General features: G+C 33.4%; 1 protein-coding gene across 4 annotated transcripts in view; it reads left to right on the top strand.

Moving 5' to 3' along the window:
* LOC131154162 (uncharacterized) overlaps positions 1-25,165 on the top strand; it is a 49,279-nt gene extending 24,114 nt beyond the window's left edge. Inside the window, exons 5-8 of one of the 4 annotated variants that reach the window (XM_058106737.1) lie at positions 11,594-11,696; positions 11,777-11,919; positions 12,230-12,353; positions 24,793-25,165. In XM_058106737.1, coding sequence (XP_057962720.1) covers positions 11,594-11,696; positions 11,777-11,919; positions 12,230-12,325 — 342 coding nt within the window. In that variant the 3' untranslated portion in view covers positions 12,326-12,353; positions 24,793-25,165. Of the gene's footprint in view, positions 1-11,593; positions 11,697-11,776; positions 11,920-12,229; positions 12,354-24,705 lie in introns of all 4 variants that reach the window. The other 3 variants (XM_058106736.1, XM_058106738.1, XM_058106740.1) reach the window with 3 other exon arrangements.
* Positions 25,166-27,417: the final 2,252 nt, after the last annotated feature.

Raw genomic sequence — 27,417 nt, 5'->3', positions numbered from 1 at the left:
TTAAATACAACAACACCCCCTCACTTTTCGAAAAGTGACACTCCACCCCCTGAGTTTTCAAAAACTACCACAAAACCCCCCTGAGGTTTAATTTTATTGACAAAATGAACCTTCTGTTAATTAATCGTTAAGTTTAGTGAAAAGATTAAAATTTATCCTTAATCAAATGACAATTTTACCCTTCCACTCAATTTTGATAAGATAAATTAAGAAAATGACATTAATTTAATAAATTAAGTTGAAAAAGTTGATCAGCTAATTACAATATATTTTGAAAATTAAACTTATAAGTGAATCAAACACTTGGCAAGTGAGTCGAGTCAATCAGGTGACATAAGCATGGCAATATAATTAAATTATTATTTTAAATTAAAAATTATGAAAAATAAGTAAATAATGCAAATGATTCAAAAAAATAATTAAATAATTATATTGTTACAAAATATTTTCTATATACATTTCATGAAAATTAAGTGACTAAATATATCTTTAACAAATTAAATATAGTTTAAAAAATTGATTTGGATCAGACGGTTAATTGAATTGTGGCTTGCTTTTTGGGTTTGGTTGAATGCCAAATTTAATAAGATAACAACTTGAATAAAATCAAGAAAAATAAAGTGAATTGACTTGAACAATGGTCAACCAATTAATATAAATTTGAGTTTTCTTTATCCATTTAGCATTCATATTTTACAGAAAGAAGAAATTACATCCCATTTTATAATTTTAATTAATAGAGAATAAATTTTGAAATTTTAGTTTATCTTTTTTTAACATTGTTTGATATGTTATTTGAATTAAAAATATTGAATTATTTTTTATTTGTTTAATGATGTGTCTAGTCATTGAAATGATTGAATTTTTATGAAAATTACATCTAATAAATATTTTGTAGTATTACAATTACTAGGTATTATTATGATTTATTAGTACTTTTTTTTATCATATATATAATTTAAAATTTTAAAATAGTAATAAGTTATTTTTTGTTATGCTCATGTCAATTGGTTGATCTAAAGCTATTGGACCGAATAGACTAGTTAATTTGAGAATCAATTAGGTCTTTGAGTTGCTTAGTTAGTTTTCAAGACATTATGTTGACCAATTTTTTTTTTTTGATTTAATTTATTATATAGGTCTCATTTTAAAAATATGGGATTTTTTGGTAGTTTTTGAAACATAGGGGGTGGAGTGTCATTTTCAGAGAAGTCAAGGGACGTTGCTGGATTTTACCCATTTAAATAAGACTCCGCTCTTTCCTCACCTCCTTACATCCTCCACAACTTCGTTGGTGCTCAAAACAACATCTAAAATCTGCCTATTCTTAATAAAATCAGATTGTTCCAAAGTAATTGTACCCCCTAGTGGCTTTTGCAACCTTTTAGACAAAACCTTAGCTATCCTTAATAGGTCCTTGTTCATATTATTTTTCTGTTCTCACTGGTGGCCGAAATCCAATCAATAAAGGAGGTGCAATACCCCCTTCGTGACCATATTTTGGATTATATATATTCCCTTAGGTTGGGAGTGGGCCTGGCATTTGGTAGTGACTTGAGCGACTAGACGCATTGAGATAAGGATATGCAAGACTTAGACCATAATAATTATGAGGTGGTGGATAATAATGCTAGCGTGAGATCCATGTGATTAATGAAAATCTTGTAATCCAGAGTCTCCCAAATTGTGAACAATTCCATTTGTATCTTTAGATAGTCACAATCTCACTAGTGTTGATCTCTTGTGGGTTATGCCCCTATGATATGGCTCCCACCATGGCCACCATTAGCAGTACTTTTCCTCCTGTGTGTGGAGATTGGAACTGAGGAGTATGTAGATCATAATTTACTTATACATCCTATAGTACATAATGATTAGAATGGTATGTTTGTCCTACAAATGATGTCCTAACATTAAACCCAAACCTTTCCGCTTGCCCTTGCTTGTAATCATATGATATATTTCACCAACCCACCACCACTACCATGATATGCATCGTCGTCATTATCATCATCACCAAGTGGGGTTAGAGCTTGATTATCATCACTTTGTGTACCATTCACAAGTTTGAATTTGAAAATCATGCACATTAATCAATGGTTGCCCACATGCTTCCTCGAAAATACCAACTACCTCTTTGTCTAACCAATTAAATCAAATTATCCCGAAGCTCTAGTAAAGGTGTTTTTCTATCCTATAGCCATGGACTCAAGATCTTACTCTTCAAAGATGTAATCAAAGTTGGTGAGTTTCAAATTATCTTCTATGCCATGTTGACTTCTCCTTATGTTTGCCTCAACTTAAGCCTCATGTTGTAATGCATGAAATCAAATTTTTGTAACCTAATGTCGTTAATTCTATTCCTTATTTCCACGTGGATGAGGCTAAATATTCTCCAATTATATTTTATGGTTTGAAATGAAGGTTTGGCTAAGAATTTTGATTGCTATTAGTTGAAGGTGTGTAGGACACATGCCACAATGAATCCACCATTCAGCTTCATTTAATAATTCAAGGAAGACATCATAGTTGAGATTTAAATTTCAGCATATAAAATAAAAATAGTTGTTAAAACATCCTAAAATCATTGGTATATGTTTGTTTGACTATATTTTAAGCCGGCGTGCCAAATATCTTGTGCTTTTCCCAATATAGCAGCAACTACAACAACAACAATACTAAGTCTTAAGTCTCACTAGGTGGAATCAGTTATGTGAATCCCTTTCGCCGATTCACACAATCGAGGGCATCTTCCTCAACTAGCTTAAGAGCTATTAAGTCTTTCTTCACTATCTCATTCCATGTTATTGTAGGTCTGCCCCTACCCTTTCTACTACTAGCAACAATAATTAGCTCACTTCTCCTCATTGGTGAATGCTTGGCTTGCGTTTCAAATGCCCATACCATTAACGCCATCCCTCTTTTATCTTATCTTTGATTGGTGTTATGCCTAACTTGTTGCGAATATTTTCATTCCTTAATTTATCCTTATGTTATACCACTCATCCACTGTAGCATTTGCATTTCAGCAACTTTTACTTTTTGGATATGTTGTATCTTAGTTGCCCAACATTCTGATTCGTGGAGCATGACTGTTTTTATAGCCGTCCTATAGAATGTTCCTTTTAATTTTAAGGGCATTCTAAGACCACACAACCCCCCTCCCCCCTTGCAACATTCCTCCAATTTATCCGATCTACTTTAACTCTATGTATTACATCCTCCTCAATTTCTACTTTTGCTTGCATAGTAGATCCAAGGTAACAAAATTTTCTAGTGCTATTAATTTCTTGATTATCAAGTTTGATTTTATCTCCAATATCCCTCTTTAGATGGCTGAAATTATGATTCATATATTCTATCATATTTCTACAACAACAACAACAAAACCAAGCCTTAAGTCCCACTAGGTGGGGTCGGCTATGCGAATCCTTTTCTGCCAATTTAAGCGATTATGTACCATTTCTTTTTTGCAAATTCAAGTCTATTAAATCCTTACTCACTATCTCCTTCCAAGTTATTTTAGGTCTACCCCTACCCCTTCTACTGCCCCTCACAGTAACTAACTCACTCTTCCTTACTGGTGCACTATGTGGCCTACGTTCCAAGTGGCCATACCATCTGAGTCGTCCCACTCTTATCTTATCTTCTATAGGAGCTACACCTAACTTATTGCGAATATGTTCATTACTTTTTATCTTTCAATGTTATACCGCTCATCCATCTAAGCATTCTCATCTCGAAAACTTTTACTTTTTGGATGTTTTGTTTCTTCGTCGCCCAACATTCTGATCCATATAGCATAGCTGGTCTCCTATAAAACTTCATTTTTTATTTTTAGGGTATTCTAAGATCACAAAGCACACTTTAAGCACTTGTCCATTTTACCCAACCTGCTTTAATTCTATGCATTACATCGTCTTCAATTTCTTCTCCAACTTGCATAATAGATCTAAGGTATCGAAATTTACAAGTGCTATTTATTTCTTCATCATCAAGTTTAACTTTGTCTCCAATATTTCTCCTATTATTACTAAAATTACATTTCATATATTTTATCTTATTTCTACTTGTCCTAAAGCCTCTAGATTCCAATGCTTCTCTCCATAATTCTAACTCAACCTCTACTTTGTCCCTAGTTTCATCAATTAATACAATATCATTTGCAAACAACATACACCATGGAACCTCATTTTGAATACTCTTAGTTAGTTGGTCCCTCAATAAAGCAAAAAGATAAGGGCTCAAAGAAGATCCTTGATGTACACCTATGGTGATTGAAAATTCTCTAATTTCTCCATCTATAGTCCTTACACTAGTCATTTCTCCATTGTACATATCCTTAATGACATCAATATACCTACTACATACACCTTTTTTTTTTCTTTCTAAAACCCATCATAGAACTTTCCTAGGTATCCTATCATGTGCTTTCTCTAGGTCAATAAATACCATATGCAAGTCTTTCTTCTTTTCCCTAAACTTTTCTATTAATATTCTAAAAAGATATATAGCTTCTATGGTAGATCTCCTAGACATAAAACCAAATTGATTTTCTAAGACCTTCATTTCTAAATTTAATCTTCGTGCAACTAACCTTTCCCATAGTTTCATTGTATGTTTAATTCCACGATAGTTATTACAATTTTGAATTTCTCCTGTATTTTTGTATATAGGTATTAAAATGCTTTTCCTCCATTCATATGACAGTTTCTTAGTTTTTATAATTGTATTAAATAAATTATTTAACCATATAATTCCGTTATCACTTAAGCATTTCCAAACTTCAATTGGGATGTTATCCGGTCTTATAGCTTTCCCATTTTTTCATCTTTTTTAGTGCAAACTTAACTTCGTTAATTCTAATTTTGCAAATAGATCTCATATTTTTAGTCTTTTCCTCATTTGTTAAATCTAAGTTTATGCCTTCTATTTGGTTTTCATTAAATAACTTACTAAAGTAAGTTCGTCATCTTTCTTTAATGTCTTCGTCTTTAACCAAGACAATATCATCCTCACTTTTTTATACATTTTACATTTCCTAAGTCGTTACTCTACATTTCTCTAGCTTTAGCAGGTTTAAATATCTCTTTCCCCTTCTTTTGTATCTAATCCATCATACAAATTATCAAATGATCTGTATTTAGCTTCACTAACGGACTTTTTTGCATTTTTCTCACCTCCTTATACTTTTCAAAGTTATCCATGTTTCTACATTTTTGCTACATTTTATACCAAATTCTTTTTGTCTTTACGGCCTTTTGAACATCTTTATCCCACGACCAACTTTCTTTGCTATTTGAGAGGATCCTCCCCTTGATTCACCAAAAATTTCTTTTGCTATCTTTTTAATAGAGCTAGCTAATCTACTCCGAAGAGTATTTGTATCTATCCCATCCTCTATATTCCAATCCCCATCTTTGATAATTTTATCTTTAAATTTTATTATATTTTCTCCCTTTAGTTTCCACCACCTAGTTCTCTTACATTGATTTATTTGATCTTTTTTCTTCCATTTTTTAATACATATATCTAACACTAAGACTATGTTGGGTGGTTAGATCTTCACCTGGAATAACTTTACAATCCTTGCATGATAAACGATCTACCCTCCTAGTTAAAAAAAAAAAAAAAAACTATTTGACTTCTATTTTGTTCACTTTTAAAGGTTATTAAATCATTAAATGTTCTTCTCTCTTCTTAAAACAAGTATTCATTATAATAAAATCATATGACATAGCAAAGTCTAAGATCATCTCCCCAGAATCATTTTTGTCTCCATATCCATATTTTCTATGTATCATCTTATAACTTTTATTATCCCTTCCAACGTGTCCATTCAGATCTCCTCTTATAAATATTTTTTTAGTCCCTGGTATGCCTTGTATAATACTATCCATAACTTCCCAAATTTGTCTCTTAAGATTTTCTGCTAAGCCCACTTGAGGAGCATAAGCACTAATGATAGTTATTATCTCTTGGCTTAATACCATCTTGATTTTTATAATTCTATCCCCTACTTTGTTTACATCAACAATGCTATCTTTTAAGTTTTTGTCTACAATAATTCTTACTCCATTCTTGTGTTTCTCTTTTCTAGTGTACCAAAGTTTAAATCCTGATTTATCAATTTTTCTAACTTTCTCCCTCACCCACTTAGTTTCTTGAAGGCAAATTATATTAATTTTTATTCTAATCATTGCGTCCACAATTTGCATGTTTTTACCCATAAGTGTCCCTATATTCCAAGTTAATCTAATCCTAGTTTCCTGAACTAACTTCTTTACATGCCCATGTCTAGAATGATGTAGGAAGCCTCGCCTATTTGACACTGTACTTGGGCGCCGACATGGCGTGTCGCTTCAGAGCGATGGCCTAGCCCACCCTCGCCCACTTTTCGCTACACCCGGGTTGTACAAGTGCCAACGCGTCACTCTTAGGTTGTCCTCTATAGTTCTAACTTAGATTTTACTCCATTCCAACTTTCATCGATCAAAACTTTATCATCTGCATACAATTTAGAGGCAACTACAAATGGATAATTGGTTGAAGGACCTGAAGGTTAAGGATAATAGTATATGACCTATTATATGAGTTTAAACTTTATAAAATGCATTCTCATCATAATTACTTACTACTTACATAGTTACGTGATTAATTGCCCAAATTTAAGTATCTATATTAGGCACTAGCTTAGTTGTTACTTATTTTTTACCCCATCTTTGACTTCTTTAGGTGAGGGTGGGGCACCATATAAAAATTAAGGATTAAAGAAATAACTTAGAAATAGATTCATTAATATGCCAATGAATAACGATGCATCTATACAAGAATTATCCTGCTGCATAATTGAAAACTCAAAATAATAAAGAATTTTTTTTAATAGCACTTACCGGTTGCTTGAAAATCCCGATGCAACTGAAAACTCCACTGATTATCAATATTTTTCCAATAATCATTGTAAAATAGACAATATTTTTGAATTTCAAGCTTTTGCCTGTCAATTGCTTCATATATAAAACCTGTGGTTGGGTTTCATCACCATTAATCAATTTTAAAAGTTCTAACAAGGGTTCAACACCCTTATTATATCAATAACCTTTTTCCAAAACTCTTTCCCCAATATAATCTTCTTAGCTTCATCATATGATGGACCTCATTTTCTCATTGCAGACCTTGAATTTTCCCATCTGATGTGAACATTTCCCTCTAAGATTTTTTTATGGCAAACAATAGTCTCTAAGGCAATAAAATTGGTGGCAAATCAAGTAATGACAAGATGAAGTAACTATGCACTGTTCATGGTTTTCTTCTCTAAATTCACTGTATGCATCATTTGTGACATTCTTGACACTATTTTTCTTACTAATATTTTCTAATATAAGGTCTATGCAATGAGCTGCGCATGTTGCCTAATACAAATTAGGCATATTTTGCATCAACAATTTTCCCCTTGCCTTCATTGCTACTTCATGGTTAGATATTACTTGGGCAACATGTTCCCTTGATTTCCTTCTCACTTCAGCTATTAATCTGATGAATTATGGATTTAATAATCAATATTTTAATGCTCTATCTAAAACATACTACATTTACTAGTCTATTAGTTTACAACTATAATTACATAATATTTAGTAGTTCAGTTAGGTACATTGGAGGCATCCACTAACTCATGAAATGTAGTAATACTAGAAAATTTATTGTGTTTGTTTTGACTGTTTTCTAGTTGGTCGTGACCATCCATCACATGTGGTCACACTTCCCTCTTTCCATATGCCAACTAAGGAGGTTATATAGCCCTTCATATTGTGGTACCCTTGCTCTAGATAATTTTGAGACACCTCATAAAGGACAGCGCCTTTCATTCCTTTCCAACTGTTGCAGTAATGTCAAGCATAGAGTGCATAAATAATGAGTTAGCAACATTTTATGGGATTGGACTATATATGAGAAATTTCCTACCATGTTTTCAAACTTGCTTCTCAAACCTTTCAGGACTTTAGTATTGATTTTGTTGCTTGGCACCCCTACTTCTTGCTGAAACAGGATCCATTGCATTAAGTCTCGTCAGGGCCTCAAGGCATTAGGGTTGATCCATTGGTAGGTTCACTAACAGCGCTTCTCGAACAGTATGTGATCGAGCTCTACTGAAATCATTGCCACTGTCAAAATTTCCCCTTCCATGAATACTGCTTCCTGGCCTCAAGAGTATTAGGGTTGATCCATTGGTGGATTCACTCCCACCAACTTCTGGAACAGTATGCGATTTAGCTCTATTTTTGAAATCATTACATTGCCAAAGCCACTCCTTTCATAAGTTTTGCTTCTTCTGATTCTTGCTCTAAATCTCTACCTGTCTTCCAATTTGTGCTGTGGCTGCAAGCTTTGCCCTTGGGCAATTCTTGTACTTTTTTCATCTCATCTTCACTCAAATTCTCAAAATTTCCTCTAGTTTAGGCTTCCAATTCTTGAGATTTTTTCTTGTGTCATTTCTTTTCAGCATATTGTTGAAGATGCTTCATTTGTTCCCTCATTGTCACATTTGCAAGCACAGCAACTTGGCCTTTTTATGTGACAAGGGCCTATGTTGTTTCAATTACACAATAATGTCTTTTAAGACAATCTGCAAATCACAACATGAATCCTACCCTCCACTGGAATAGCAGTGTCTTCTCACTTCGTAAACATATTCGAGTGTTCATCGTTCAAAAAGCCTTAGCGACCCTAAAAAAATGCAATGGCTAAACAATCTGGTCTAGGGGTTTTGTCCTTCTCCATGTCAAACACAACTCTTCTTACTTCCTCCTTAAAAGTCCTCTCTAGCTAAGAAATTTTATCCTTACAGACCGGAAATTTGTCCATCCTGTTAATTGTATTGCTATTCTCATTCTTTGAATATAATACCTTATAAAACTTTGCTATTCTCATCCTTTGAATATAATACCTTATAAAACTCTGTTATCTTTTTTACAATAGATACAAAGTTTTTGATCACTTCACTGTCATCATTTCTCAAATCTTCAATAAAATTTTCATCTTTTGCTACCAATCACCCCGTGAAAAATCCAAGCATTACATTCCATCTTCTCAACCCAATTCATTCTAGGCTTTTTCCTTTGACTAGCCTCCTCTCTCTTAAGAACCTCCTCAAACTCATTCAACAAATGAACTCCTTTGGTAACTAAATGATTGAATAGAGAACCTCTTGTAACCTATCTAAAGCCACACCTCATGTAAAATCTCTTTTCCTGTGCAACACATTGTCAAACACATCAACATTTAACTACTTCAGCTTCCCTTTTCATACCTTTTCATGAAATAAAACCTCTCCCACCACTCAACGGCATGCTCATTCCACCAACTCTTAACCAAATCATGACAAGTGGAATAAGTCAACCACATATTTTTTCAAACCTAAAAGTAGTTGTACCGTACTTCATCAGGCTAGAATCAAGCACTATCTACTGCCACTTTATGGCGAACCTCCCTAGTTAAAATAGAGAAGTGTCCGTCTACTATGTGGTGAACAAGAAGCTATCAATTTGAGTGGAAACTAACTCCCGTCCGGCAGCAAACCTTGTAAACTGAACATTTGAAAGAGGGATGTTGTGCTAATCACTCTCTCTGATAAACTCTATCTAGTAAAAGAACCAAAATCCCTCAAAATGACCGTAACTCTTCTACAACCTCCTACCTCCACCAACAATCTCCTTTTCTAGAAGGCCTCATAATATAAATATGCCCTTTCCGCACCAAATGTAAAATTTGCAATGAGTTCCTACCCCAAAAAGCAATTAAGCCTCAGGAAATTGAGATATACAGAAGAAAGCCACTCTTGACATCTTCCTTTTGCATTTAAAAAGGACTGACATACAGTACGACTGGATTAGCTTATCCACCACACCATCAAACCTAGTATCCCAAATCGCTAGAGTACTCCCCTGAGGATTCACTAGGAGCTAGCCAAATCCATTTTTTGAATCTGGTATCCTGAATATGCCTAACAACCCATCAACCTCTTCTAGCTTAGCTTCCTGCAAAATAACAATATTAGGAGAAGTCTTTCAAGTAATCTCCGTAACTTTGTAACCCTTGGCAAGACTCACTGAAAGTTAATTTTGATATACTTAGTCAATATTATTCACTTTCAAAACTTGCACGTGACAAATTTACTAGTGCCAAGTAAGTGGAAAGAAAATATGTGAAAATGAGAGAGAAACTTCTAAAGATTTTCCTGACGGCATGAATAGCATCTTCCCACCATTATGTTGGAGTCCATACTAATTATTTATAATATTATGTCATAAGAAGATAATTTCTGATGGAAAACTCCATAATCATTTACCACAAAATAAATGTTCTTAGATACCGTGTTTCGAACAAAATCCCATGGTACCAATCTAATGCTTCAAATTGTTGGCCTATCTTGAACCTCTTTTGTATACCATTTCTAACAAAACCTCCCCTTTTTGTCAACAATCTTTAATGCTGAATCTAGCTCCAACTTATTCATAAAAGATTATCTCAAAGCAGATTGACCGTAGACTGAGGCTTGGGCTACATAGACGAAAAATTGTTGCTAACTTATCCATAATAGATGATCTCAAAGCAGATTGATTAGGACCATTAACTGAGGGAATCCACCACTGCTCAAAACCATTCACCTCTAAAAGAGCCAACAAAATTAAGATCCCTGCATGCAGTTGTCAAGGCTAGCAAATCTAGGATTACATGGAACAATAATGCCCTTTGAAATCCCAACAGACAGAAGGAAAATACAATCTTCTGACTGTGCCTTCCAAGTGCTCCTTACCACTAGCTTACCTATCCACATCTTCCCATTTTTGATTCCTCAATTGGCAGCAGATCTGGAGAGACTGTACCCACCAACATCCTTATTTCCCTTCCCTTCTCTCTACCTTTCAAATCATGCTCGTTGCAAGCTTGCAAAAAGTATGTCATTTTATGATTCTAGATGATTTATTTGAGTTCCAAAATGAATTTTGAGAAGTCAATGAGGAAAATATAACTGTGCTTTGCTTTCTCAAAGGTATTGGTCATGAAAATGGTTTGACAAATAAATTGCTTCAGTTCTCTCGAGGGCTTCTTTTGTAACATTAAAATGTCTTTCTTGGCTATTAACTAGAACATAAGCCTCAAAATGATGGTTGTATAATGTTTTAATAGTAATGATGCAGCCAACAGTAACATGTGCCAATTGCCATTTAATAAGCCATATCAACTTAATGTCATTATTATGGGAATTCTTGTAACATGTTGTCACATTATTTTCTGTGATTTTGCATACACAGACACACACATATATACGCTGATTTAAAATTTTCTGTAATCAGCATAGAATATTATCACATGCTTCCAGATTTGATCGTATCAGCTAAATATTAACCAAATGAAGTATTTGCTAGTAGAAAATATTTTTTCTAATCACAATTGTATTACTTGTTTATTAGAAGCATGCTTGATTATTCCATAGCCCTGAATTTCTGCATCCTCTTTAGTTTATCTTGAAGAAATAACTGAGTACCATGGCATTTGAGATCTGAGCTGCTTATTTTGATATCTAAATTATTAGATATTCACACTGTCAGCCGTTCCAGTTAACATGATGCCAACAGCTATTAGAGAGTGCTTCTCCGTTTTAAAGCCCGGTGGTTTGCTCCTATTTCGGGATTATGGTAAGCAGATCAAATAGAGGTCTTGTTAATCCTCCATATTTTTGGGTACTTTCTGAAATTATTTCGGTGATGAAACTCAGGCCTTTATGACATGACTATGCTTCGATTTCAGCCAGACAAGAGAGTGGGGTTCAGGGAGTATATGCGCTCTGATGGAACCCGCTCTTATTTCTTCTGTTTGGATACTGTTAGGGATCTCTTTGTGGGTGCAGGCTTCATCAAGGTAAAAATTTTCTTACAGTTGGTGTAATTTTAGAGAATGAAATTGAGAGTTTAGTTTAGGACTAATGTTTCGATAATTCCATTGCATTCCATCTGGGTGCCGAGTAGGTAAATGTGAAGCTAGTGAATCTTGGAATGTAGAAATTCCTGGTATTGGAATGTGCTTACCATGTATATTCAAGTTCTCTTATTTTTTGTTCCAACTCCTTGATGACTAAAGTTACATCTACTTGCTGCTATTTGGAGATTTCAATTCCAACGGTTTTGTTTTCATTGATTTTCTAATTATGAATCACTTGTTCATCTTGCAGCTTGAGCTTGAGTATTGTTGTGTTAAGTCAGTGAATCGCCGAAATGGGAAAAGTATGCGAAGGGTGTGGGTTCACGGAAAGTTCCAAAAGCCCTAATGAAGTTGGTGACAAAAATCTGTCTTAGGTATTGGTCTGAAAGGATAATGCATATTTTGATTGATTGTTTTCTATAAAAAGAATTGTGTTTGGGGAAAATATGAGTGGATTGTGGACTAATTTTATATTGTTTGGTAGAAATTTGTCAGGGGTGCTAACATGATGAAATTGGATAGAAATTATTTTTTGATGTCTCATGCATCTTATGTCCCCTCCCATTTAAATTTGTAAAAGCCTGCTTGTGTAGTTTCACTGCTAAATTCTCTCTCTTCTTCCTTTAATTAGTTCCAAAAACTGTTCATCTGCTGTATCTTTCATAAGCTAGATACTGCATATCCCCAAATAAATTTAACTAAAACAAATAAATAAATAATTTAGAAGAAACTTGATTTGTTAAATTCTGGATATTAGAATGCACAGTAAGGGTAATTCCTCTTTCCATCCCCTATTTAAAAAAAAAAGAGAGAGATCAAAGAGAAAGTGAAAAGGAGACTTTGAAAATGCCTCAGGTCTAGGTTCTTCAAGAGTGGTGGCTAGTTTTACATTTTCAGGGGAAAGTATTTTCTGGTGGCTAATTAGATCTGTTAATAGTTATTTTGGTCATAGTAGCATTATTAGTATGTGCTAGTATTACGATGGCAAGCGTGAGTAAGGGTATTATGGTCATTTGAATGTACTTGACATATATTATAAACAGGAGAGACCTAACACTGTGATTAGGTCTTCCATTTTACCCAATTATTCAACATGATTCTAAGTCCTAAACCCTATTTGTCACACCATAAAAAATGAAGCCTAAAACCCTAAATCTGCTGCATGTCTACCATCATAGAAGAATTTTCAGCAACACCATAGCCCTGAAAACAGCCAGCAGCCGCTGGAAGCCAGAGCAGTTGCTGGAAATTTCCTGGGTGACACTGCCAGCTCAGGAACACAAAAAGCCCCTATATATTTTGCAAAACCAACACCAGAGTCACCCACATATACTGCTGATCTGCCCCCACTGAAATCTGATCCCCATAGCTTCTCCCACTTGCCATCACACACCAGTTGAAGGCAGGCAGGGCTGACCCCCCTCACGCCACCACGTGAAGCTAATTTCAGGCATGTCTCAGGCCTGAATTTTCCCTGCAGTGTTTGACTCCCTCTATAAACATATTATGAAGCTTTTCGTGATGTTTTTTTTTTCCTCAAAAATCTCACATTTTTTTTCAGTTGCTCATTTGTCGCACCCAGGGAATGGTTGTTTGATGCTTCCTGAGCTGTTTGTCAATGTTAATTGAGTTTATTGTGCCCCGAAACAGTGTTATTTTCTGTGTTTTTGATTCGTTCATAATGTGTTTGTGGTTTGCATCGGTTGTTTAAGGTCGTGTGTGTTGGGAAGGAGTTGGTAAATTCGAAAAACTTGTTGTTTGCTGTGTATTTTTGATCTGATGCTCTATCAAGGTCGTGTGTGCGTTGGGATGGAGTTCCCAAATCCCAAAAGTGTGTTCCCCTAGTCAGTCACTAGTTTGGGTGAACAACATAGTACATTGTCTCATAGGAAGAATATTGAAGGTTCATGCAGTATTAGGCGCCCCAACAAGCATCTCATCACATTGCATCTTTTGCTCAGAGATGTAGTCCTACCATCTGTTTGTCATCTGGCTTCTCTTCCACTCGTTCCTAGGTTATCGACTCTATTGCTACTGACCGTATGATAGGTGTCACCAAGGTTTTTTTTGCTTTTAACTATTCTGAAAATCTACCTCAAAGTTACCTCTGGTGATTGGTCCACTACTGCAGTTAAGGAATAGTAAATCTTACTCCCTCCATCTCTCTTTCTTCTATTTTATGCATTCCTAAATCCACGTTCAATCTCATGTTAGAAACATTAAAGTCACTAAATTGCTTGATAACCTTCTTTCTATTCAAAATATGAAGAGGAAGGCACAAGATGTGAGGCTGGTGGACTTTACTACTTTTAGTCACTCTCTCCTCCTATTTCCTGTTGTGTTGCTGCTGCACTACATCAAATCCATTGTCGCCTTGGTCATCCATCACTGGACAAGTTAAAACAATTAGTTCCTACTATGCTTTCCATGCCTAACCATGAATGTGAGTCTTGTCAATTAGGAAACATCATTGTGTAACTTTCATAATAATTGAACAAACTACTAAAAACCCAACTTCTGAATCTTAACAACACAATGAAACAAGAGTACCACTATATCCAGTGAGTGATTTGCCACTTGTTGTCAATAGTAGAACACTATACTCCTCCTAGTGTGAAGAATAATTTTGTGAAGACAACAGAAGACCTAAAATTCTATTTTCTCTTATTTTTTAGTACAAAACTAACATAGACAAGGAATGAAAATAATTGTGTAAAATAAAAGCAATAAAAAAAGGAAAGAAATGTTGTTTTGGGGGTTTCAAACTAGTTGGGCTTGTCAGAATATAATAGGTCTAGAATTGTGTGAATCAATAGATTTAGATTGAGTTGTAAGATTTAGGAGGTGAATTGATAGATTTAACAATGATTCAGTTGTTTTTAGAATAGCAGTAAGATTTGAATCAATTTGGTGTAGAATGATACTAATTGTATGAATCAAATCACTAATCATAAGATTCTGCAACTATGCTCTCATCAATAAAATGCCATCATTTGTCCTTGGTGGTCAAATACCACATTCAGTTATCTTCCCCAATGCTCCTTTGTTCTCCCTTCTTCCTTGTATATTTAACTGTGTGCCCTTTGTCCATCAGTTAAATCCAGGAATAGGCAAGTTGAATCCTTGTGCTATCAAATGCATTTTTGGGTTATTCCTATATTTAAAAAAAGGGATATCGATGCTATAGCCCTGCTTTACATCGATTCTTTGTTTCTACTAATGTCTGAGTCTACGCCATACTAGTATGATTCCTTGAGTTCTATTGACTTCAATGAGTCCCTTCCTTTTTCCTAGTCTTCTTGATCCTAACCTATTTCTCCACCCATTCCTTCTACATGTTATCCAATTTGAGTCCTTCCCATCGCTTGGATCGTCCTAATTTGCAAGTGTACACGTAGCGACTCAAAGGAGGAGGGCCTCCTCCAGCTTCCACTTCTACACCTCTAGTTCTCTCGTCAAATGATCCTATTTCCTATGTGGTTGATGAGTTGATCCTTCTATTGTTATTCAAAAAGGTAAATGCACTTGTACCCAACATCCATTCTCTATTTTTGCTTGGTATGATTTCTTGTTGCCCTTATACTATTGTTTTGTTAGTACTGTATCTTCAGTTGTTTTTCCAAAGTCTATTTCTGAAGCCTAGTCTCATTTTGGTGAAGAAATGCAATGAGATGAATGCGCCACATGATAATAATACATGGGAGTTGTATCTCTTTCTCCTAATAAGTTAAGGGTTGGTTGTCACTAGGAGTACACTATGAAGGTCAATCCTGATGGTTCCTTGGCTCGATTGAGAGCCTGCCTTGTTGCTAAGGGATATATTAAGGTGTATAGTTTGGATTATTTAGACACATTCTCCCCCATTTCCAAAGTACATTTATCATCTCCTTAGCCATCGCCTATTATCTGGCCTTTACATCATATTAGATGTGAAGAATGCTTTCCTGCATGATGATCTTCAGGAAGAGGTCTATATGGAGCAATCACCTGAGTTTGTTGCTTAAGGGGGAGTTAGGCTGAGTGTGTTAGCTCAAGAAGTTATTATATGCTTTAAAACAGTCTCCTAGGGCATGGTTTGATCAATTCAGTGTTGTAGTATTTGAGTATGACCTTTGACAATGTGTAGTAGATTGTTCTATATTTTATTGTCGTACTTCATCTAACAAGATTCTAACTATTGTGTATATGGATGATATTGTGATTACTGGTGATGATGATCAAGGTATCTAGGGCCCAAAACATTTGTGTATATGGATGATATTGTGATTACTGGTGATGATGATCAAGGTATCTAGGGCCTAAAACATTTCCTATAGACTAAGTATGGATTTGGGACCATTGAAGTACTTGTTTGTGTAGAAGTATTGAGATCTTGTATGGGAACTAACTTGCCCCAAAGTATGTTCTTGATCTTTTAGATGAAACTAGGATGCTGGGATCAAAACTTATTGATACACTTGTGGATCCTAATAGTGATCTATCGTTTGTTGCCCTGATATAAGATAGTTCGGAGGCTTGTTTTAAAGTTGAATAATCTCATAGTCATTCAACTAGAAATATCTTTAGCAACAAGTGTTGTGAGTTAGTTTCTTGATTATTTGAGAATAAGTCATTGAGATGTAGTAATTCACATCTTGAGATATCTCAAAGGTGCGTATGGGAGCGACCTCTTATATCAGGATTGAGGTTACACTTATATTCAAGGATATACTGATGCAAATTGCCACTTTGTTTGGGAGAAACTTGTACAAAAACTTATTACCACCACTTATGTGAAGCTTGACTTGTAGTTGGCTAACTTATTGACTAAAGCCTTGGTGGTGATCATGTTAAATTCATTTGTGACAAACTAGGAGCATATGATATCTATGCGTTAACTTGAGGGGGAGTGTTGATGGTTATTTTGGTCATTGTAGCATTATTAGTATGTGCTAGCATTATGTTGGTAAGTGTGAGTTAGTAAGGGCATTATGGTCATTGTATGTACTCGACATATATTATAAATAGAAGGAGAGACCTAACACTGTAATTGGGTCTTCCATTTACCCAATTATTCAACAAGATCAAATATGTTCTTTAATCTTTCTTTGCTTATTCTTCTTGTGTTCTTGACGTTTTCCCTTTTCTGATGTGTTAATCTATTGGTTTTGAAGCCTATTAATTTTAATATTACAAGATGGTGCTAAATTGAATGTCATTTTGTTATTTGAGGAAAAGATATAAATTGAAATGAAGAGAGGCCCATCTTTTTTTTCTTTGTTGAATCAATCCTTTTACCCTTTTGATCTTTTATTGTTTTCTTTTTTAGTTTTTCATAAAGTAGGCTTATGAATCACTCGCTGAACTATGGCATTTCCCCCCCTTATAGATAAAACAATATTCCTTGATTTTAGGGGCAGTTTTATCCAAAGTCCCTTGCAACCAGCAAGTCACAAAGCTTGAGTTATTTTTTCATGTCTTACCCCTTCATATTTGGGAAATTTTATCAAAATTAAGATTCTTTGGAAGTTTGGCATTATAAAGAAGAAAATAGAAGGAGAAAAAGGAGAAAAAGTGAGAAGAACAAAAGGAAAGAGAAAAGAAGAGAAATAAGAAAGAATACATGAATAAGTAATAAGATCCAACACGCAAAACTTAAGAGAAGAAGACAAGTTGGTTTGAGATCAACCAAGCTAACAAATTTTTGAGTCTCTTAGAAATCTTTTCGTTCTTAACCTAAACACCTATTCACCTAATTTTTTGACAATTCGGAAGAAAAATTAAGTATTAAATAATAAATCTAAAAAATGAATTGTTTAGATTAAAATGCCATTCTTAAGAAACTCTGAGCAATACTATCTTCCAAGGCATATTCTTTAACCATTAGTGGTATATGGAATGAGTGGATATGATAATTACCATAAAATTCTACTTAAACCCTTTGTTTACAATTTTTTTTTATTTGTGCATACTATATATTACTGTTCATTCACACTAACTTGGACGGGCTTCCTCAATGGTTTCTTCTTAGTGATTGGGGACCTTAGGACACAGAGGTACTAAAACAACTCACAACGAGCAAATCAACTGAAGCGTGTGAAGTGAATTTAGACTTACAATCCTATATTCATATTGGACCGAATCTTTTTCACATTCCATAGCTTTGGATAGACTATCATGTCTTTCCCGATCACTCTTAGACACTGAAGGACAAGTTCTTTATTTGTTTATCTTATGCATCAAGGGTAGCCTCAATCTTAGGCTAGCTAAAAACTTTCAACATTCATCAGTATAGGGTTGATGGTGTACTTTCATTTCAATCTTGCACTTTGAAGGGTCCTATTCTAGAATTAGATCGAGTATTTTCACCTTCATTACCATAGGATAGAGTTATGGTTTTTCTTTGCTTGCCAGTCTTACATATTGAAGTTAAGATTTTAGTTTTCAATTGTATCAATCTTATTTCTAGATAGTTATTAATGATAACAAGCAAAAATACTATTTTTGGCCTTATATTTGTGATATGAAATTCTTACGCCATGTTGAAAATGTTCAAAATCTCATTTTGTCAATACCAATTCAAAAAAGAATGAAATTTATCCCTTCTAGTCATCTTATTTAGGGTTTTTAGGTGATCTTTTTATCTCACTCGTATATTTGTATCTTTGTCAGTCTTCAAGCATAGTATCAAATACATCTTTTAAACAAATTTATGGTATAATGGGCTAGAATGGGGTCATGTATTTTTGTCTTTCTCAAAGATCTCATTGAGAAATTGACAAAGGGGTGCTTATGAACACCCAAATTTGTCCTTTATTGTAATTATGGAGAATTTTGCAAAAATAGGGCCATTAAGTTGGAGGAATTAATTTATCAAGTTTCATGTTATGAAGAGAGACTAGAAAATGGTCAAATGAGTATGAAAATGTGTTTAATAAATTAATGTAAGAAGATGTAAGAAGTGAAAATTTTAGATCAGTTGATCTCTAATGCCATGTGTTGTTCCTTTTTTGAGGGCGTAGTGTGTTTTTTATGTGCAAATTTGGGAAAAAAAGTTATGATTTTTGGAATTTATTTGACAAAAATCAAATTTTTAAATTTTTTATGGTGCTTCGAAAAATTATGTAAATCATAGGAGATGGTATCTTGTTATGGGAGGTCTAAAATATTAATTTGGGCAGTGGATAAAAAGGTTAGCTCGGTGCACAAAGCTCCCATGTATGTAGGATCCAATGAAGGGGCAGACCATGGTAGATCATGTGAGAAATTTTTTTTTTAGAGAATGATTTGATTTATTATGTTTCATAGGAGCATATTTGAATTGACACGCTGGAAGGGATATTAAATTTTATGAGAGGATGCATGGAGGATATGGATATGGAGACAAAAATGAGTCTAGAGAGATGATCTTAGACTTCGCCATGTCATATGATTTTATTACAATGAATACTTATTTTAAGAAGAGAGAATAACACTTAATAACTTTCAAAAGTGGACATAATAAAAGTCAAATAGATTTCTTCTTAACTAGGAGGGTAGATCATTTATCATGTAAGAATTGTACAGTTATCTCGGGTGAAAGCTTAATCACACAATATAGAGCTTTAGTGTTAGATACATGAATTAAAAAATGGAGGAGAAAGGATAAAATAAATCAGTGCAAGAGAATTAGGTGGTGGAACCTAAAGGGAGAAATATAATAAAATTTAAAGATACAATGATCAAAATGGTGATTGGGCTATAGAGGATGGTGTAGACACAAACTCTCTTTGGAGTAGAATAGCTAGGCTCTATTAAAAAGATAACAAAAGAGATTTCAGGTGAATCAAGATTCTTAGATAGTAAAGAAAGTTGGTTGTGCGATTAAGATGTCCAAAAAGTTGTAAAGACAAAAAGAAGTTGGTATAAAATATGACAAAATGTAGAAACATGAAAAACTTTGAAAAGTATAAAGAGGCAAGAAAAGATGCAAAAAAAAGTCATTAGTGAAGTTAAATATGCTAGGTTAGATACAAAAGGAGGAAGAAATATATTTGAACTTGTTAGAGCTAGAGAAAGAAAGAGTAAGGACTTAGGTAATGTAAAATGTATAAAAAGTAAGGATGATATTGTCTTGGAAAAGGAAGAAGACGTAAAAGAAAGATGGTGAAGTTTCTTTAATAAGCTATTTAATAAGAACCAAGTTGAAGGCTGAAACTTAGACTTGAAAAATGAGGATAAGGCTAAAAATATGAAATTTATTCTCAAAAATAGAGTCAACATAGTTAGGTCTGCACTAAAAAAGATGAAAAATGGAAAAGTTATAGAACCAAATAACATCCTAATTGAAGTTTGGAAATGCCTAGGTGATAATAGAATTTTATGGTTAACTAATTTATTTAGCACAATTATAAAAACTAAGAAAATATCAAATGAATGGAGGAAAAACACTTTAATAACTATATACAAAAATAAAGGAGATATTCAAAATTGTAATAACTATCATGGAATTAAACTTATGAGTCATACAGTGGAATTGTGGAAAGGGCAGTTGAACAAAGATTAAGGTTAGAAACGAAACTCTTAGAAAATCAATTTAGTTTTATGCTTGGGAGATCTACTATAGAACTATATACCTTTTAAGATTAATGGAAAAGTTTAGGGAAACGAAGAGGGACTTGCATATGATATTTATTGACTTAGATAAAATGTATGATAGGATACCTAACATGGTTTTAAATCGCAGTTGCGGGTAGCGTAACGTAATGGTAACGCGTGTAACGGGAAGTGGGAGTAGCGAATGTTACATAATAGGAAGCGGGTGTAATGCCCATGAATTTTTTTGAAGCACGCACAACCTTGTGCATATTAGCGTACTTACATGTTTTAAGCTTTTAGCCCTTCTTAGAAAGAGTTTTAGTGTATTATGGATCATTTAGTTCGAGTAACTAAGTTCTTTGGTAAGGGCAACAAGTTTACATTTGTTTTAAATCACCATTGATAGAAAAATTATGTGTGTGTGAGCATTTATACTTCTCATTGTTCTTATCTGTGATAAATTCTTATGTGTGCTAAATTAATTAATAAAACAAAATACATTATACACTCCATTAATCTATTAGACACATAAGACATACAAATAATACAAATATAAAATAACTAGAAAAGAAAGATGATTGAAGTTGAAAAATATAGAACATAAATATCACATTACTAATATTATCAAAATAAAATATTTTCCTAACTAGTATTTTCAAATTGTTAATTAATGCATCTATTGTGAGTATTTAAAGAAATAGTAAATTTTGTATCATTGTCATCCTCATTATAATCTTTTCCCCCTCGCCACATGATATATTGAGAATGATTTTGAAAGAGAGGGAAAAAGTGAGAAGAAAAAGTAAAAAATAAAATAAATTTTTTGGTGTAACAGTCTGGTAGCGGTTATGTAGCGGCCGTAGCGGCCTTTACGTAACGGTCGCGGTCAGTAACGGCCACTATGGCCGTGATTTTTCTTCACACCGATTTCGCGGTGTGTAACGGTATCGGCAACCCAAAAAACCATTATGTAATGGCATTATGCAACGGTCGCGGTCTTTATTTAAAACCATGATACCTAGGGAAGTTTTATGATGGGTTTTAGAAAAAAAGGTGTCTTAGTAGGTATACTGGTGTCATTAAGGATATGTATAATGGAATAATGACTAGCAATAGGACTATAGGTGGAGAGACTAGAGAGTTTCTAATCACAGTAGGTATATATCAAGGATCTGCTTTGAGCTCTTATCTTTTTTGTTTTAGTGATGGATGATGAACTAACTAAGAGTATTCAAAATGAGGTTCTATGGTGTATGTTGTTTGCATATAATATTGTCTGGATTGATGAAACTAGGCATGGAGTAGAATTTAAATTAGAATTAAAGAAGCTTTAGAATCTAAAGACTTCAAGATGAGTAGAAATAAAACAGAATATATGAAATGTAGTTTCAGTCATAGTATGAGGAATATTGGAGATAACGTTAAACTTGATCATGATGAAATCAATTGCACTAGTAGATTTTGATTCCTTGGATATATTATGCAAGTCAAAAGAGAAATTGAAAAAGGCGTAATGCATAGAGTTAAAGCAGGTTGGGTAAAATGGATAAGTGTTTCGAGTGTGTTATATGATTGTAGAATGCCCTTAAAATTAGAAGGGAAGTTTTATAGGATCACTGTAAGACCAACTATGCTATATGGATAAGAATATTGACCAATTAAGAAACAACATATCCAAAAAGTAGAAGTTGCCGAAATGAGAATGTTAAGATGGATGAGTGGTATAAAGTTAAAAGATAAATAAAGAAATGGACATATTTGCAGTAAGTTATGTCATAACTCTTGTAGAAGATAAGATAAGAGGGGAATGACTCAGACGGTTTGGACACTTGCAACGTAGACCACATAGTGCGTTAGTGAGGAAGAGTGAGTTACTGTGAGGTGCAATATAAGGGGTAGGGGTAGACTTAATAACTTAGAATGAGATAGTAAGGATTTAATAACGCTGAATCTATTGAAGGAAATAGTCTATAATCGCATAAATTGGCAGATAAGATTCATGTAGTCGATCCCACCTACTAGGACTTAATGCTTGGTTTTTTGTTGTTGTATATTTCATATTTTTTGATATTTTTGAAGGATTTCAATCAATATGCCATTTTTGATAGTGTTTCAAGTAACTTTTCTTTCAACAAAGGGTGGGATGTGCTCTTTGATCAAGTTCTGTGGAAAAGTAAGTTTTGCCCTTCTCTTTTCATTTTTTGTAACTAATTTTAAATAACTAATATAAAGAGAATGAAAAATAAGAAGAAAACATTAAAAATTGCAATAAAAGAGAGTAGAGTCATAAGACTTTTGAGTTGCTTTTTAATGGGGAAAGGGTCAAGTAGCTTTCCTAATTTTTGTTTTTATCTTTAGTAAAATTTAATCTCCAATTATATTCCTACTACTGCTGGTGGCATATCCTTAGGCAATATATTTTGATATTATCTTTTTATGAATTTCTTAGATTTTTTCCCTAAGTTTTTCAAGATTTTTCCTTAAAACACGTCTTTGTTTGAGTTAGTTTCCTTTTTTATATTATTTAAAATAGTTCTTTAAAGTTTCATTTACCCTTCTCTCTTTTCTTTTTTGGCTCTGAAAATAGCCTTATTAGGGTCATGGTTTTGGCTATGATTTTCCATCACCATCTCCCTCATCTCCCATCTACTCTCCTAAAAAGTTAAAAGAAAAAAAAAGAAGCATGGAAGTGTCACTGCGAGTGAGAAGTTGAGAGTGAGAAAATGCAAGAGCAAAGAAAGAGAAGAAGTATGAAAAATTTATGCAAGGGAGGGATAATTTTATTCAGTTTTAAAGTTTTCACACTTTCTCCTTAAAACCTCATTTCCTGCACCAAGAATACCTACTCATCCAAATAAAGGGAAAACCAAGAAGAAAGAGAAATAAAATTAAAGGAGAGGAGGGAACCCCAATCCTTACATGTTGAAGGTATAATTTTCATGTACTTCCCTAATTTCTTTTTATTGATGCCTTTCCTGCCCATCTTAGCTAGGACTTTCAATTGCACCATCTTGTGCATTAGAATTTCTACCCATTAAGTTATTAGTTATTTTAATACATGAAGTGATATTATCGAGCCTGCATTTTTCAACATTTTGGAGTATTTACAGCCTCCTTGCTAGGAAGATTTTTGACTCCCTTGAGGTGATGGCTGTATGGATTTACTGAAACACGAAGACACAAAAAATAATAATAATAAAATGAAGTGTTCTCTTTCTTTGAATTTTAAGATTTCAAGGAAGAGGACATCCCTAACTTCTGAAAAATGAATTGGACTAATTTTTGGTAGCCTTAACTTGCCACATAAGACAATGGACAATATGTAACTTGTGATAATGGACTAGTACGAGGAAGCAAGATGGTGAAAATACTATATATCGTTTACAAAAGATGCAAGCTTCTTTAATGGGCACAATATTTTAATAATGTCATTTTATTACCATGTCATATCTTAATCGCTTTTGAGTTTGGAAGTCCACAGTATGTTGTTTTACAGGTATTTGGGTTTGATTTTGTATGGTATTAGCACTGCACCTTGATTCATTTTTTTAAGAAAGTTATTCCCATTCAACCGAAGGAATAGCACACAAGAATCTCCCAGTTTGACCATAATTGAACCCTTCTAAGAGCTACTCATATCTTTTAGTTCCACTTAAAGGTATGTGTATTTACATTTTACTGGTTTTGGTTATGCGTAAATTAGAGTTGTAAAATTAAAGCTACTCTTTCTCATAAATTGTTAGAGTGGACTGCACCATTCAGGGGTGGGTTTCAGGCCCATTTTTGGGCTCACCCTTTCAGCTCATTCCTTTTGAGTCACGTGACCCACTGCATATTATTTTACAAAACTTGAAGAAGCAAGTTTTTAATGGCAATGGTTTTTCCTTAATTGAACTCCTGCAGAAATTTTTAGTTGCCTTGGGCAAGTTCAAATTGGGTTGTGTTAGCATGATGTGTTTATCTCAACTAAGGTAGGTTTTGGCTTTGGTATTGTACTCTTGAACCATGGGAGTCATGAGATCTGCTCTATAGACCTCAAGGATTTAAACTAGACAGCTAAACCCTAAATCACCCTTTCAACTCATTCCTTTGAGTCATGTGACCCACTGCATATTATTATAGAACTTGATGCCGAAAGTTTCTAATGGTGATGGTTTTGTCTTAATTGAGTTTTTCAGATTGGGTTTGTTAACGTGGCGTGTGCATCTCAACTAACATAGGCTTTGGCTTTGGTCTTGTATTCATGAATCATGGGAGAAATCAGAGGATTCAAACATGGCAGCCAAGGGAATTTTGGGGGAGGTCCTTCGCCGTTGGATTAATGTTTAAGCACAAATAAGCATTCATTGTGCTACCCTTGAGTTATCCTACAGTGTCGAGTGACATCTGTTACTTGTTTAATGCTTTAAAGTTCTCTATGATTTTTCGATCCAAGATTGATGAAGAATCGATTGTTCCAAATGCTTGGCTATGTTGAACATTTTCATATTTCTGCTTTTAGAGCTTTTCTTTTGAAAGTTTTACTTGTCGTTGGAAACATGTTTGAATGTTATAATGGAGTGATGATATATCATTCAGTTTGTAAGCCAAATGATAATTTTTGAGCAAACATACGATTTCTGATTCTAAATTAAGTTTTGTAAGTTTCAGTGTGCTATATAATTTTTCTCGTGACCCTAAGAAACAATATAGTAATTGTACATGTATACCTAATGGTATTATCGAGCGTAGTTAGATAAAAAAGTCGATATTTTTTTGAATCAAATGAATTCTTAATTATATTTCTAAATTAATAAATAATATTATTTTTGTCATTTTCTAAAATTTTATCTTAAAATGGTTAGAAACTAATCGTTAATTAATTACAACTCTTTCTAAACTTGAAAAGTGCTTTTAAAATATATTGAGGCAGTAATGAAAGACTTTAGTAATATACTACAATTGAGCTTGTTATATTTTTCGCTCTAGGAAATTAATTAATACTTTTATTTTAAGTGGTGAAATAAAAATTTATTTTTAAAAATTCTAAGAATAAATTATTGTTACATTATTTTTAATTAAAAAAAAAAGTAAAATTAGTTAAAAAGCTCATATTTCATCCTGCACTCATTTCTATTCATCCCTCATAATTCGAAGTTAAGATCTCTAATGTGAAGTTCCATATTTTAATGTCTCATAAGAGATCCGGCCTATTTTATTATAATGGATTGTCATTAAGAAATCAAATTGAATCTGTATCAATTTCTTGTAATGCAATGTTGATATTGTGAGCCCATAATATGTCTCTAGAATTTATGAGCAATGTTGGCTTTAAAATCATGAGCTTATTAATGCTTCTATGCAGCTTTTTCCTTTCAAAATATACTAGAAAATTGAAAGCCAAGGGAATAGAAAGTCAAGTGAATTTCTATTTAGAATGGTTGGATTTATATTTTTGATTAGCATTGAGTTAAGAAAACCCTATTTTATTTTGCTTTGACTCACATTCATTATTCAAGAGTATTAAGTTGCATTATATATATTATTTATTTTTGGGCATGATACTTTTATTTTATCATTTAGCATGATATTGTTATTTATTTAACCAGGGTGATGCTTAAAATGCCTAGTTTATTTATTTATTATCTATGAAATTGATAAGAGTTTGGAAAATAACAAGATTTGATATTATTTCTTGAAAAAAATAATACGATTAAAAAGTCTTATTGTGCGTGAATGATATTGCATTAGTTATTTTTATCATGTCTGAAATGTTAATGTTAATGTTTTGACTTCAAAACAAGTGGGTATAGACTTTTGATTCTATAAATTAACTTCATCTCAAAAATTCACTATCGTAAAGAGTCACATAGTCAATGGGACGTATGAAATATATAGGTACTTAGTAACAAAAATTTTTACTTAAGTTGAACAATAACAACATCAATAACAATAACAAGTTGTTAAAGTTTGGGTTGGGTTTGTTTCCTCAGGTATGCTAAAAAGCTCTAAATCGATGTATTTATGACCACAATCCCATTTTACTGGACTGTGGCGGCATTAGTTGGAGAAAAGTTTCTTTCAGATTCGATAACAGTTGGTTCTTAATTGACTAATTCAAGGAAAAAAAAATGAGAATTGGTGGAATTCAGTCACTTTCCATAAATCAGTTTCCTTCGTGTTAGCAAAGAAACTTAAGCACGTCAAAGAGAGTTCAATGCAATCTTTCTGTCTATCCCCGACCTCTTTTCTGACTTCCGTGGTCTTCTCCTAGCTTTCGTCTGCATTTTTTTAAATCTCGAAAAATCTATAATTTAACCTTAATTTCAGTTGTTTGGAAGTCTTGTTTATTTATAGGGTGATGGTGGTTTTTCGGTTTGGGAAGAGTTCTCTTGTATTTTCTTTGATGTGGGAGGTTGTTTTATGCTCACATTTTTTCTAGTATTGTTCGGAGATTCCAAGCATCTTGCTTGTTTTCTCCGCTGATAATGATATTACCTTTTCGTCAAAGTTAATTTTATTTTTCTTTACCACTTTAATGTTATTCTATGAAGATTTATACTTTAGTTTTGCCATATATAGTTTTTTATGAGTGCAAAATTTATTAATAAAAAGGCCTAATTTTGCCAAAAGCCCACACTTATAATTAAACCATATTAAATTGAATTATATACTGCTTATTTATTTTGCAACACAATTCTATTGTTTTGAACAATATTAAGTTTTATTTGTGAAGCTGATAGTGTTTGGAAAATAACAAGGCTTGACAATGTTTTCTTAAGAAAAAAATATGCTTAAAGAAAATTTTGTTGTGCGTGAGTGATATTATTTTAGTTATTATTATTACTAGAATGTTAATGTTTTGACTCTAAAATAAGTTGAGTTACATTTTTAATCGTATAA

The sequence above is a fragment of the Malania oleifera genome, chromosome 4 (assembly GCF_029873635.1).
Source record: "Malania oleifera isolate guangnan ecotype guangnan chromosome 4, ASM2987363v1, whole genome shotgun sequence".
In the NCBI taxonomy this organism is placed as follows: domain Eukaryota; kingdom Viridiplantae; phylum Streptophyta; class Magnoliopsida; order Santalales; family Ximeniaceae; genus Malania; species Malania oleifera.
This window is presented reverse-complemented; position numbering and strand designations above follow the sequence as displayed.